The sequence below is a fragment of the Branchiostoma lanceolatum genome, chromosome 2, assembly GCF_035083965.1.
Source record: "Branchiostoma lanceolatum isolate klBraLanc5 chromosome 2, klBraLanc5.hap2, whole genome shotgun sequence".
Classification (NCBI taxonomy): Eukaryota; Metazoa; Chordata; class Leptocardii; order Amphioxiformes; family Branchiostomatidae; genus Branchiostoma; species Branchiostoma lanceolatum.
Genome location: NC_089723.1, coordinates 27216109 through 27229883, shown reverse-complemented (window position 1 = coordinate 27229883; position 13775 = coordinate 27216109). Strand labels below are relative to the sequence as shown.

Here is a 13775-nt window from a genome sequence, read left to right as displayed (position 1 = left end):
AAAATAAAAAAATACAATGGAGTTAGTCTTGCTAAAAAAAGTCCTGAGACAAAGCAAGATTATTTTGTTATTGCATCCTGATGCCAAGAACAGCATGAGAATACTTTTACTTACATGCATGTACATGTATATTTGGAATGCTCTGAACATATACTGACTCTGAATTGGCCTGGAGAGACTTTCTATGTACATTGTATATTTTGATATTACAACAGAGAGTCAAAATATGCTATGACTTAGGCTTACCTGTGGCTACTAACACAGGGGATTCCACCCAGATGCTGCCACCTGATCCACCACCACAGTTAGAACTCTGTGCATTCTTGCCTCTGTAATGAGTAAGGAAAAACAAGCATTTAAAATGGGAGAGTAAGTTTAATTTTCAGACATCAGCCTTATCTAATTTACAAACTGTTATACTGCTTAACAAAATTCAGAGTCATTATAAGATTTCCTTTTCATTCATGATCAACGAAACACTCAGTTTTATTACTGAGAAAGACAACACAGAATTGATTCCAGAATGACTCTTAACTTTACTTATGCTAGCTAATGAGGAGTTCTAAATCTACATTGTATGTATGATCAATAGATTTCAAGTTACATGACATAAGATTGTGTGATGTTGATGGACATATTGAAATGGAACACTCAGGATTTCATCCAAAACTATGAAAACATGCATGTAATTGAGTGATACCTAGCACTGATGAGTCCATAGTTCTCAACCCTTGCACTTGCAATGATGTGCAAAGTTCCTCCTCCTGAGGCACCACCAGATTGTTGTCCACCGCCCCCAGAGCCCATCTCAGTCGGAGACAGGAAGGAGTCATAGTGCTGTCCACCATGTGCGCTTGAGTATGATCCCTGCCCTCCCAGTCCAGCATGGCCTGCACCACCACCGATGTTGCTGTAAGTAGTACCGCGTCCTAGAAAAACGGACATATTGTTACATGTAATGAATGAGCTGACAATGAATAAATTCATACTATGTATACAGTACTGTTGATTCAGACTCACTTTATTTTCACAGATTTTATGTCTAACTTTATTATCTTACCCCAAGGTTATAATATGACATTCCCTTACATTTTCATTTATTTTCATACTTCTGCATACTTTATTTAGATGGTGTGCCATGTCTAGGAGTTAGCAATCCTGCTTGAAGCAAGAAGCTCTATAACCCAAGAGTTCTTACATTCTAGAACTTTGAAAGAATACTGTAACAGGTGGAAGTTGGTATCAGAAAATAAAACTGCATGCTTACCAGGACCAGATCCTGGCCCGTATCCAGTGTAGTCTAGATCCAGGTGCCCTGCCTCTGCAACAGAGACCTGCTCTGCAGTGACCTGCAACCTTTTTGCCACCAGCCTTCCCCTTGACTGTACTGTCAGAGTCTGTGATTTCAACTCATAGAGGTTTTCAGTTCCTGTCATGTGAACAACAGCATTTGCACCGACAGTGAGGCTTGTAGTGAAGTCGAGGATGGGGTGGTCCTGATCTGAGGTAGTGGTCTCCGCCCCTCCCCCAAACGTGAGAATGCTGTCAGCAACAGTAAGCTCAGTGATACCGGACAGCGTACCATCTACGATGTTGTGACCTTTGTGTAGCATGATACTGCTGGGCATTGAAAGTTCTCCATTTTCGTGGACCTTGAAGTTGACTGGCAGGTAGTAATCAGTGCGCTGGATGGTGATCATCTGGCCTGGACCTATATTGAGTGTGGGTAAGCTGCTCACATCACCTGTTCTATCTCCAACCAGTTTTTGCACAGTGTAGTATCTCACAAGATTCGGTGCAGCAGCATCTACATCAAATGCAAGATGAGCGTTGCCTCGAAGGTCGAGGGTGGCAAAGTTGTAGCTTCCAGAGGGGGGCACGTTCACCCAAGTTCGACCACTCACTTCACTGAGGTCAAAGAAGTCCTCAATGCTTTCCTGATAGTGATAACAATAGGAAAAGAGCAGTTTAGACAAAATGGTCAATCGTTTTCTACATGACAGTTAAACACAATACACAACAAAACAACTCAAGACAACTGCCAAATTTATGTACCATTTTGATAACTGTATACAAAGTCTCAAATACCGGTACTGTCCCAAAAACTGAAATGGAAAGGTCCCAATATCATTTCATGCTGACCTGATATACAATTTGTCCATTGTTGTCCACGGTAAGAGTCCACAAATCGCCACTTTCCAGCAGTATGGTCCCTGCTGCCCCAGCTTCAATGCTGGACTGACCACCGTACGCCATTATGTTTCCTTGGAAGGTGTTGCTTGTGTAGTGTACGGCCACACGACCTCCACTCCCACCACCAGCATCACTCCCACTACCTGCAGAGACAATATCACCAATCACTTATCATTAACCACATTGTACATGTACAACATATCATATGCTCTCAGTATGAATTCTTTAAAATTGTTACAAATATCCTTGACTACATACTAGGAAGCTTTTGATGCCCATGTTGCACTTTGCTTCCCATGCTTACCTTGGCCTCCTGAACATTCAATGCTGCCTGTTCCTTTGAAGATGTCTGTCCTGATGAGAATACTTCCCCCACTGGCACCACCACTGCCTTCAGCACCATCTGCTCCATTCCCTCGGATTGTACCTGTTGGTATTAGATATCGTAGCAGAAGCTGAAGGAATTCAGTTATGTCACTTCAAACATCACAAGGCAGTGAAACAGCCTTAAGACATACTCAAGAGCAAAGTTTGCATTCAACTGAAAACATCTTCAAAAGGATAAATTTTGTTTTTGTCTTTCTGTTTATGGAAGCTTGAGATCAATCAGCAATTATCTTACAGCAGATTAAATGTTTAAAGCTTAGCCCATGTCACACAGCATGACAATTGATTGGCTTATGAGTCTGCGGGCTCTAAATGACATTTGTGGCAGTAATACACCTAACATCATGCAATCTTTAGTGATTGGCAGATGTTTGCATGTCTCTGAGATCCGCTAAATATGACGGGGTCGATTTTCAGTAAGAAAATATGCGTAACCCTCTGTTGGGCAACCTTCTGGCAATCACCAGATATGGTTGAAGCTTGTTGACTTTGAGACAAGGTTATATTCAATGACTCACTACATCTTACTTACCATCCAGACGAATCATATTCGTTGCAGTAAGTGTGACAGATCCACCACCTGCCACGTGCCTGCCACCATTCAGAGTTGCAGAGCTGCCAAATGTGTCTGGTTGGCTGAGATCTCCATAAAACCGGCCAGCTCCTGGCTGAGACCTGCTGCGACCGCCATTCCCACCATGCCCTGCACCGGCTCCATTGGTGCCTCGTCCTGCCACATGTCCAGTAACTGGTGCCTGCAAAAGGAAAATTGTTGACTTCTGCCTTGCTGAGAAAAATTTGACTGCAAACCTTGTATCCACTTTCCTTTTAGGTCATTTCTGTTAAATCTACTTCACAAGATCAAAATAATTAACTTTGACAAAGCAGTTTGTTCATGTCTACATTTTGCTTGTTTTGCATTAAGTTACAATGTACATTAATCACCAAGAACTTGCAATAATGTGCAGTGATGTCATAGTTACGTAGTCTTTTTGTGTTCATGAAGAGATAAGAATTGGCAGGGTCATTTTTTTACTTGTATATTTCTGGAAATAGCAATTATAGCAAAGCAAAAATTTTATATTAGGGTGACGATTTATGGACTAAATGAATTAGTACAATCATGATCAGTTGATAAGATGTTCATTATGCAAATCAAGAGCAAAGCTTTCATTACCTGTCCACTGAGGTCTATTGTAGCTGCCTGTTCCACAATAATGTCTGTGGCTGTCACAGATAGTTTGTCGGCTGTCACCAAACCTCCACTGTGCACATGTAGCACCTGGCCAATAAGGAAGAATCCTGTCTCATCGCTCTCCACCGCCAGCTCACCGCCACCCTCGATGGTCACTGTCCCGAACGTGATGTAGCGTGTGCTGTCCCATGTTGCATTTGCCCGAGGTCTGGTTGAAATAGTGAATGGAAGATAATCTTACAATGCTCCTAACATATTTATCTTCATCATTATACTGACATACCTAATATAGTATATTGGTGTCCTTACAGCTCCTCCTGAACTTTGTAGCTTTTAGGTATACTTGGATACATTATTAAGTCCATTAGCTAACATACAAGATTTGTTAGCAGCTAATCTTTCTGGGCATAAAACATACAAACATAAGACATACAGACTATGTATATATATATATTATATATACAAAAGTCATTACAGCTAGTATTTACATTCTACATTCTAATCAATAGCAGTATATTTTTCCTGTATAAAAATATTAAGCTGAATATAACATCTAAAAAAGCATATCTATTAACATGCAGTATAATCAATGATGTCCTACTTGAGAATGAGTTTCCCTCCATGACCAATGGTGAGGTCCTGTGCTCCCAAGAGGTCACCTGCCAAGGTCAAGGTCATGTCTCTGACCTCAAGATGTTCGGACATCTCCAGCTGTCCACTGGGGTAAACCAGCACACTCCACATCAAGTCTGGGCTCTCTGGTGGCTGACTCACTCGGAGAGTCTATGAATTCACATGGAAATGAGCTATTTTTTGACGACACATGTCTAAAGAATGTACAATGATCACAGGGTAAGAGTAAACATATTAGCTAAATGTTATATGAATATCAGCTCTGACACAGTCTATGATTCAACTGGTGCACTGCCTGTGAAATGATAAGTTAGATATTATGTTTCCCACTAATAGATGCTTTGTTACTTCCATTAGAAGCCACAGTCATTGTGCTGGTTTGTCTGTTTCTAAGACTACATGTCCAGCCAGACCAATGCAAATTTTAAAACATACATTAAAAGAATAAAACCATAACAGAAGTACTCTATCAAATGAAAAATACCAAGCAAGTTGTATTGAACTAACTTGTGGCCAAATTTCAGTACCATGGACAATGACCACTTTCCATGGTGCTGAAATGAGGCTGTTACAATTTCCTTGGTATTCTTCATTGGATGAAGGACTTCCATTTTTGTAGAATATTTACTTCAGCATATGACTGTGAGATTGAATAGACTAACATTTTGTTTAAATTTTTTTTGTATAGAAGAAAACATCCAACCTGTGATGGTCCAACATGCATCATGCCAGTCTTGTCTCCTGCTGTTTGAGCTACCCTTACATTGTACTGAGTCCCATCAGTGTGGTTGAAGAGGGAAAGGTGGGCACCCCTTCTGATTGACACTTCTTTGAAGGTAAAGGACCTTTGGTCTTCATAGGGCACAAGCCATGTCCTTGCACTGTCTTCCCCTTTGTGCTGCTGATCGTCCAGGACTGAGAAGTCAATCTGTGGTCGACGTGGCTGTCCTCTGTCTTCATTGTCCACAATTAAGGTGTCATTGCCATCATCTGTGTCCCTCAGAAGAATAGTCCCTGCACCGCCAACTTCGTAGCTGCTCCTCCCTCCAAACGCTTGTATCACACCACTGAAGGTGTTGTTAGCAGAATGGATGGCAACTCTGCCACCCCCACCTCCACCTCCAGATGGGGAAGACCCGCCATTTGCGCTTACCAAACCAGTTCCTTTGAATGTAGCAGTGTTGATGTGGACACTACCACCGCTTCCACCACCGTTCAGGTGGTACATTGGCTCAGTTCCATCTGCATGAAGGGTTCCATCAACCTCAACCAGTCTTGTTGCTACCATGGTGATCACCCCTCCACCTTGACCTGGTAAGGATGAGGTAAGTCCACTGACCCCTCCTGGGCTGCCGAAGTCTTGTGGTTCATACAGAGAGCCGTATGGTGGTCCGACAATGCTGTAGTCATGGCTGCGTAAGCCTTGGCCTCCACTTCCACCATGACCACCACCTGAAGCTCCTGCACCATAGAACAAATCATGCCTTCTACATCAAACAATCAAACATCCTCTTTGAATATGCTACAGAGGGCATTCCAAGTTTAACATCTAGAATTTTGTGGTGCTCAAGCTGTCAAGTGCCCTTCTACCACACTACACAACACTACACTACACATATGATGTATCACAAAGAAACAGCAGGAAATAGTATTCAGTAGCCTACATGGCCTGTTGAAACTCAACAACACCCCATGAGAATGTAAACATATCACCAGTACCTTGTGCGGCAGGGATGCCTTCTCCCTCTGGGTTACTCCCAACTCCACTGGTGTCCACCTCTGCCGCCGTGTCCACTAAGATGCTCTCAGCACTCATGTGTACCCAGTTTCCCTGCAGAAGTAAAGACAAGGCTAGCATTAAGAACAAAACAATAACTAGATGTTGATAACCACCGAGACAGTCTCTAGTGTCTTGTCTCATGGTAGCTGATTACCTTTATCCATTACCACACAATAATCATAGAAATACAAAAGCTAGCATCATGCAAGGACAATGTGCTCTGTACAATGTAGGTGAAGGCAATTACTGATTAGATGTTCTAGATGAGGAGAGGAGGATAAGGAGCACCTTGATGGCACCACCGGCATGAAGGTGGATCCCGTCCGTGATCTGGAGGGACAGAGATGGTTCCTGCCCACGCTTCAAGCCACCAGGGTAATATGACACCAGCTGTCCATCTGTGAAAATCTGTACAGACTCCAGTTGCAGTGTCTTTGCTGGTACTCCAGATGTTTTACCCTGCAAGGAAATACATACAGGTATTCAAGTAAAATTTCTCACTGAAACTGAAAAACAGCTAACATCATTAGATTCTGCACCTGAATAACAACAACAACAAAGCAGTTGCTAATTTCAGGATGTGAAAAATAATTCAATCTAAATCATATCTTCTGATTTTCCTCTATAGTGTGTTCACCCATGTATATTGTTCAAGATATGAGGTAATGTCATGCTTACCTCACCCCCAACCATCAAGGTGATACCACTGCCAATGGCTAAATCTTCCAAACCATCAACGGTGCCATCCACACGGACCTCAGGGCTGTCCATATCAGCAAGGTACACAGCTGTGGGTCAAAGGAACTATTAGTTGGTAGTGTCAGGACTGAAACAGTACAGTTTTACCGTGCAGGTGAGCATTATGATAACACGGAGGATGAGCACAAACATTTCTAACCATCCTACTTTCCAGATTATTCAATATTAATTTCATTGACTTACAAATATCAATTATCATAGTTGAGTGACTTTTCAGCTACTGGACTACTTACTCTTTGGTAGGCTGATATAGGAGTTTTCATAGCTCCTGAGGCCTACTGGGAAGGGAGAGTCAGAGTCCATGATGTACAGATGTTGGTCAGGTGACGTATGGAGGACACCAGACCCATCACCATGGAGATGGCTGATGTGTATGGGAATATCGCGAGGAATGGTATCATCCTTGTGGAAAGCCAAATGCCCGCCACCTGATATATGTACATGATCAAACTTGTAATGCAACATTATGTTAGATTGCTGAGTTGTGACGTAGGCACGTCCACTGTCTTGGTTGCTGCTAGTTTGCCATGTTATCTTTGGTTTGTACCCTCCATTGTCCACAAGAAGTGTTGTTTGAGGTAACGTGGTGTTGAGTAATGGGTTAGAGATGACGACTGTTCCGGGGCCTCCCCTTTCAGCATCACTCGCCCCTCCTAAAGCCTGCAGCTGACCGCGGAAGGTGTCGCTGACGTTGCTGTAGATGGCAACACGGCCACCAGCACCTCCACCGCCAACAGACTGAAGTGATTAAGAAAACAGTTACTGTATCTTCCTTACTCTATTACATGTATAACTGCAAATGGAAATTTTCCATTAAATGCTATAGGTCTGACTTACTACTTTCATTTTTATGAGACTCATGGGGGGGAGGGTCATGTAAGGCCTCATTGGAAAGACCGTTTAATATTAATGATTCTTAGTTTCCACTTGCACTACTGTTAATAACAGCAATACATAAAATATACAGCAGAAAAGGAAAACTAAAAAAAACAAACCACTCTTAAGCAACCTACTGGCCTAAGGCCAAGGTACATAAAACAATACAAGCCTTGAAGTCCAACAAAATCCATCATAAGCAGTAATGTCAGAGGCTTGTATTACTCACTGGTGTTCCTGACTGTTTCTCATTTCTGCAGTATCTTCCAACATAATGGTCACTTGTGCCATGGCTTGGTACTTCATTACGCCAATCATCACAACGTCGGACACAGTCGTATGGTTTCCAGTAATACTGGTCCCTGCACTGCAAACATCGTCCCTCAATGCAGCGGTTGCAGTGAGCTACACATGGGGAATCCCCTCCATTTACTGACACACGTCCTGTCCCTAAAGAAAAAAAGTTCATTTTAACAATGTCCTACAATCCTATCCATGACATTATGATGCGAGGCGATACCAATTCAAATTCCTGGTTTTTCGTCCATTTGTAACTTAAGCAAAAATGTATAGCAAAAGGACAAGTTGGAAAAATTAGGAACGAGTATAGAGAATTCAAATCTTAAGCTACTACAATATATATTGTCCTATTGTCGTGTCCATTAGGTACAGACTTTCCCATCAGCCCGAGTATTACTGAATGTCTTCCATACCAGACAAATGGCTTGTTGTGATCCAGATACTCCCTCCACTTCCTCCTCCATTCCCAGTTTCGGTAGCAGACGTGCCATCAGCTAAGAGTTCACCATCCAGCAGGAAGTGATTTTCAGCTTCCAAATGAAGAACACCTCCACCACTTCCTCCACCCTAGAAACATATCATCAAAGGTCTTATTTGTAATTGGCTATAGCTAACTTGAATGGGTATCAATATTCAGCATTTTGTGCGTTTACTTGCTGACCACTGATGTCCAAAGTGAAGGGAAACCAAACAAATACTCTATTTCTGAACCCTGTAACAATAAAAAAAGATTAATATAATATCCTACATAAACTACTTTTCTAACCTCTGTGTGTCCACTTGTTCTGCTGCCACCGCTTCCATAGTCCACAGGTTTGAGGACATTTCCATAGGCGGGTGCAGAGTAGGCCATGTTCTGTCCTTGCCCACCACCCCCACCATGAGAGGCGCCTGACCCATACGAGGTCCCCAGTCCTGCTCCGGTACCCTGTGACACTGGCCAGCCATGTCCGGATGCATCCACCTTACCTTCACCATCAACACTGATGTCCACAGCTGAAAATACACAACATATGTATATTAACTGATACACAGTGTATCTACCTTGAGAGACAAGAAAAATACTGACTGGCACAGATGCCAGTGACTCCAAATCCATATTGATTCTAGGCTTTTCAAAAAGCAAGCTTCACCAACCTTTGATGTACAGCTTGTTAGTGGTCACCTCTGCTCCTCCCCTTACAGTGAAACTACCATCAAGTTGTACCATGAGCCCAGCCTCGTCGTCTGGACCTTCCAGGTAAGAAAGGACTCCTCCATTCAGAACAGTGATGCTGTTCAAAACTAGGAGGCCAGGCGTCTCTGTATTAACCTTTGATGCAGCCTTGATGTCAAGTTTTCCATCCAGTGATATGTTGAGGGTCTGCACACCCTGGAGTTTACCTCCATACAGTTTAAGTGTGGTGTCCTGCAGGTAGGTGTTGTAGGGAAGTCCCACTGTACCGTTCTGCAGGATCAAACATGAAAAGAACCTTCTTCAACATATCTACATATTAAGTCAAAAGAGGATGTTCCAAACATGCATATCATTACATTGTAGCTATATTACAGTACATTGTGGATATCATAGCCCTTGCTTTACACCAGGCACTAAATAACGATTTGTTGGACATTGGACATACCGCATAGACATTGACGTTGAAGGGAATCTTGTGCGTTGCATTCAAGCTGATATTGATGGCTTCCCCACGGTCAACATGGACGGTCCCTGTGTGATCGCCTGCCAGGTCTCGGACATGTAACGTCCTGCTGTCGCTGACCGGAAGACCTCCCTCATCCACAGACAGCAGGCTGACGTGTGCATACCCTCCAATGTCCAGGACATCAAGGATGTGATCATCAGCTTGGTCTTCGGGGAGGGGAATCCAAGTTCTCCGGGACTAGAGGTAGAGACACAGTTGTTACAAGTTAGAGTAGGTTAAATTGTCAGTGATAAATTTGTTTTTCATGTAACTTTAATGCATTTGATAGTTTTTGGAACTTCAATTTTCAGAATCAAATCATTTCTAAATGCCCTTTGTAGTTCATGAAGTTCAACACACATCAATTTCAAACATGATGTCCCATTATGATAATAGATGACCAACTTACTGGTTGGTTATAGCCATTGTATATCCTCAGGGTAGTTTTCTCCACTGAATGCTGTTTTTTTAAGAAGACTGTCCCGGATGCACCATGCTCAGCCTGCCCCTCCCCTCCTGAAGATTCAAGGCTTCCATCAAAGTCCATCAATTCAAAGTATAGAGCCATTCTTCCGCCACCTCCACCTCCATAACCACTGCCTCCATTCACCTAGTACAGGTGTGGGGAAAAGGGAAGGAAAAAAATCAATCTTGATAACAATGAATGAATGAATGAATGAAAGACCTTTATTGCACGTTTATGCTCTGACGAGCTAAGTACAGGTTATGGTGACAAGCAGAAGAATAGTTACAGTGGTAACAGAAATTTGATATCTAACTACATCTAAATACTAATTAATGATACAGTCAATGACAAGTAAGTAATTTTCACATTGAAGTCTTGCATTTTTGAGGTTTGCAGACATTTGAAATTTACTTGAAATTCTATCTTAAATGAAAACAACAGACTGGGATCAATACTGACAGCGTAATTTGAAAACATGTCTGTCATGTTCTCCTTTTGAAGCATTAGATACCAAGGACAATTCTATTCTACCTGTATCTTCCCAGTCCCTTCCAGTTTCCTTGCTGTGAGCTGAAGACTTCCTCCACTGCCTCCTCCTCCATATTCACCTGGCGAGTCCTGTCCACTTGCACTTAGGACACCTTCAATACGAACAAAGTCTGTGGCGTTGACGAACAGACTTCCCCCGCCAGCACCTCCACTGTTCCCTCCACCACTGCCGAACTCCTGGGGGAGGAGGAAGGAGCCGTAGGCAGGTCCTGTCTCCTGGGGGGCAGATGCTGCTCCGCCGCTCCCACCATGGCTCCCACCTGTTCCACGGTTGGCATGTGTAAGGCCTGCACCTGGACCATCTACAGGGATATTCATAACAATTGATGGAGAAAGGAAAATGTTGCTTTCCGTGACAGAAACATTTGCAGTCAAAGACCCTTTATGATAGATGATTCATGTACATTCTGTACAATATAAATGGTTAATAGTACAATGTATGCTTAGTCTACATAATGACATCTATGGAGGTCTCAATCAATTTGCTTGTAGAGTGTAGACAATGAAGCCCCATTGTAATACAGCTAAATGACACCACTTGCAGAAAGGTACACAAAAAAGATTCAAGTTGCTCGTCAAGAAGAGTCTGCAACTTATCCATTGAGAATTCTACAACCATATGGTTTATGCATTATTTTTTCCCAGAACACATTTTATGAGTGCATCTTTAACAATACTCTGCACAGACCTCCAGCTGAATGTCCACTCCCGTCCACATTGATGGAACCTTTGACATCCACAATGATGACTTCAGCAAGTAGATGTAAGTTGGTTGATGTGATAACTCCACCTCCATGTACCTGAGGTTGATAATTGTCAATGACCACAATTGATGAAATCCTCTTTTAAATATATAATTAGTAACATTACACATTTTGTATTTCCTAACTTAAAAGTCTTATTTTCTAAGATCACCTTTTCTAAAAAAATTGAAATATACATGTAAGAATGAATTATGTAAAAAACATTTTGTGCTACAGTCTTCCATTATTGGACCTGTTTGTTATGACATTACATAACAGTTACAAGGAGAAACTCATAAAGAGTAAAATGACCAATCTAAACAATTCATCTTTGGCAATGCCTCAGAGTTGATTGGAGGAAGAACTCACCTGTACAGATGTTCCTTTCATGACACGTTGGTTCTGTCCATTTGATGTCTGCAAGGTTCCATGGTTACGAATTTTGATGGCATTGAAGTTGAAAGTCTCAGTTGGATGTCCACTAAGGTCAATCATCTCATGCATTTTTATGATTCCTAGCAGAGCAACAAATAATAACAATGTACATGTATTACTACGTTAAAATGTAAGCGGCAATTGGATCAGCTAGATGGCAAAATTTCATTAAGTAGTTCAAGTTTGATGCAAAAAGATGTTCCCACTAGTTAACCCCACTAGTTAACCCTTCTTAAAGGGGCATATTGTAGAATCTGATGGGCAAAAGCTACAAATATTCAGAATTCGAAAAATCTGATTCAGATTCACATTTTCTAACTTATTTGTAACTTATTTCCAACATATTCCCGTCATTTTGTCACATTTCCATCAATAAACGAAAACTTCGAGCGTCACAGTAAACAAACTTCAGAACGTCGCGCGTGTTCGCACGACACTAGAAAGTCGCATCCATACGTGATGAATATTACTGTGCAGTGTAATAAGGTAGATTCAACTAATGATGTAGAAACATAACCAAAAATAGTGAATTTTGTTTTCTGTTCTGATAACAATATGCCTCTTTAAAGTACAGTTACTGTAATAGATGTAAAGTACAGTTGCATAATATCTCTATCCTGTGCTACGACTACAATTGTACTTCTATATCATCTATTTGAAATTAATGTAGATCATACTAAAAGTGAATACAATGTACAAAGACTGAAGCAAGTACATGATATTGTCTTATCACACGCTTTACTGTACCTCCATCTACAACTGTGATGTTTTCACAGTTGGCCACCACTCCCTGCACATCTACGGTGACACCTGCTGCCCGCAGTTCTCCATGCGTGGTTGCCAGGCCTCCAGGATAGATGGTCAGGTCCATGGGGAGATGAGCATTGGCAGCATACAAAGTCTGGTTAAAGCCAATGTGCATTTTCCCAGTGCGGTCCCCATGCAGAGATCCCAGTCTGATCTGGAGATGTTCCCTTGGGCTGACCGGCCATAAAAAGCCAAGATGTGCCCCACCATAGACGTGAAGCTCATCAATGATGACATCCTCAAGAAAGTAATGGGTAGGTATGTTTCTATCAGCTATCTCTGACAAGTCCTCTGGTAGGATCCATGCGATTGTGGATGTGGAAGCATAACTGGTGTAGAGGGAGGACAAGTTTCGGTGAGGATCTCGTGTTCTCTTCCCTAAGTTGTTGATGTAGAGTGTTCGGTTTGTGAGTGGTTGGGTGACGTTGGAATCATGGGTAACTTGTGCTTCCTCACTTGTGGCATCCAGAAGTTGTGTCTGGTTGTCAGGTTGCAGACGATGGAGGTACACGGTGCCGGGACCTCCTGGTTCAGAGCCATCCCCACCAGTAGCAAGGAACTGGCCTGTGGGATCCATGATTTGTCATAATGATTGATGATTAATTGCTCATGCATGATATATATAATTATGCAATACAGTACTTCATGTACTAACTAGCTATATGACATGTAAAAACATTACGTTTCATCTCAAGCATTACACTTTGAGTTGGACAGAAGAAAAAAATCTATGCAATGTAGATGCACAAAATATATACAATGTGAGATGCCAGTCTTTTTCTATTTTCCTGGTATAGGAGGTTGTACAATGTATGTGTAGAACACAGCTACTGTTCCTTCACCAAACTTTTGTGGTGGTTGTACATTTGTGCAATAAAGTGTCACTGTTATTTTCAGAACCATGCCTATGAGATGGTTGTACTGTATGTGTAGTACACTGTCATTGTTCCTTTAACAGAACCATACCTAT

The 13775-nt window shown here is 42.0% G+C and overlaps 1 protein-coding gene across 2 annotated transcripts in view; it reads right to left on the bottom strand.

Annotated features, from left to right (window-relative positions):
• The window catches only part of LOC136428308 (uncharacterized), a 110866-nt gene that overhangs the window by 64743 nt on the left and 32348 nt on the right, over window positions 1-13775 (bottom strand). For both annotated transcript variants that reach the window (XM_066417708.1, XM_066417709.1), the window contains 23 exons: window positions 12746-13369; window positions 11933-12078; window positions 11509-11620; window positions 10803-11122; window positions 10215-10415; window positions 9746-10003; window positions 9261-9570; window positions 8890-9119; window positions 8537-8690; window positions 8053-8273; window positions 7181-7685; window positions 6867-6976; window positions 6477-6647; window positions 6128-6239; window positions 5112-5869; window positions 4377-4558; window positions 3758-3983; window positions 3113-3335; window positions 2498-2620; window positions 2143-2336; window positions 1268-1937; window positions 701-929; window positions 247-329 (listed from right to left, as the gene is read on the bottom strand). In XM_066417708.1, the coding sequence (XP_066273805.1) occupies window positions 247-329; window positions 701-929; window positions 1268-1937; window positions 2143-2336; window positions 2498-2620; window positions 3113-3335; window positions 3758-3983; window positions 4377-4558; window positions 5112-5869; window positions 6128-6239; window positions 6477-6647; window positions 6867-6976; window positions 7181-7685; window positions 8053-8273; window positions 8537-8690; window positions 8890-9119; window positions 9261-9570; window positions 9746-10003; window positions 10215-10415; window positions 10803-11122; window positions 11509-11620; window positions 11933-12078; window positions 12746-13369 (6162 nt within the window). The remainder of the gene's footprint in view (window positions 1-246; window positions 330-700; window positions 930-1267; window positions 1938-2142; window positions 2337-2497; window positions 2621-3112; window positions 3336-3757; window positions 3984-4376; window positions 4559-5111; window positions 5870-6127; window positions 6240-6476; window positions 6648-6866; window positions 6977-7180; window positions 7686-8052; window positions 8274-8536; window positions 8691-8889; window positions 9120-9260; window positions 9571-9745; window positions 10004-10214; window positions 10416-10802; window positions 11123-11508; window positions 11621-11932; window positions 12079-12745; window positions 13370-13775) is intronic.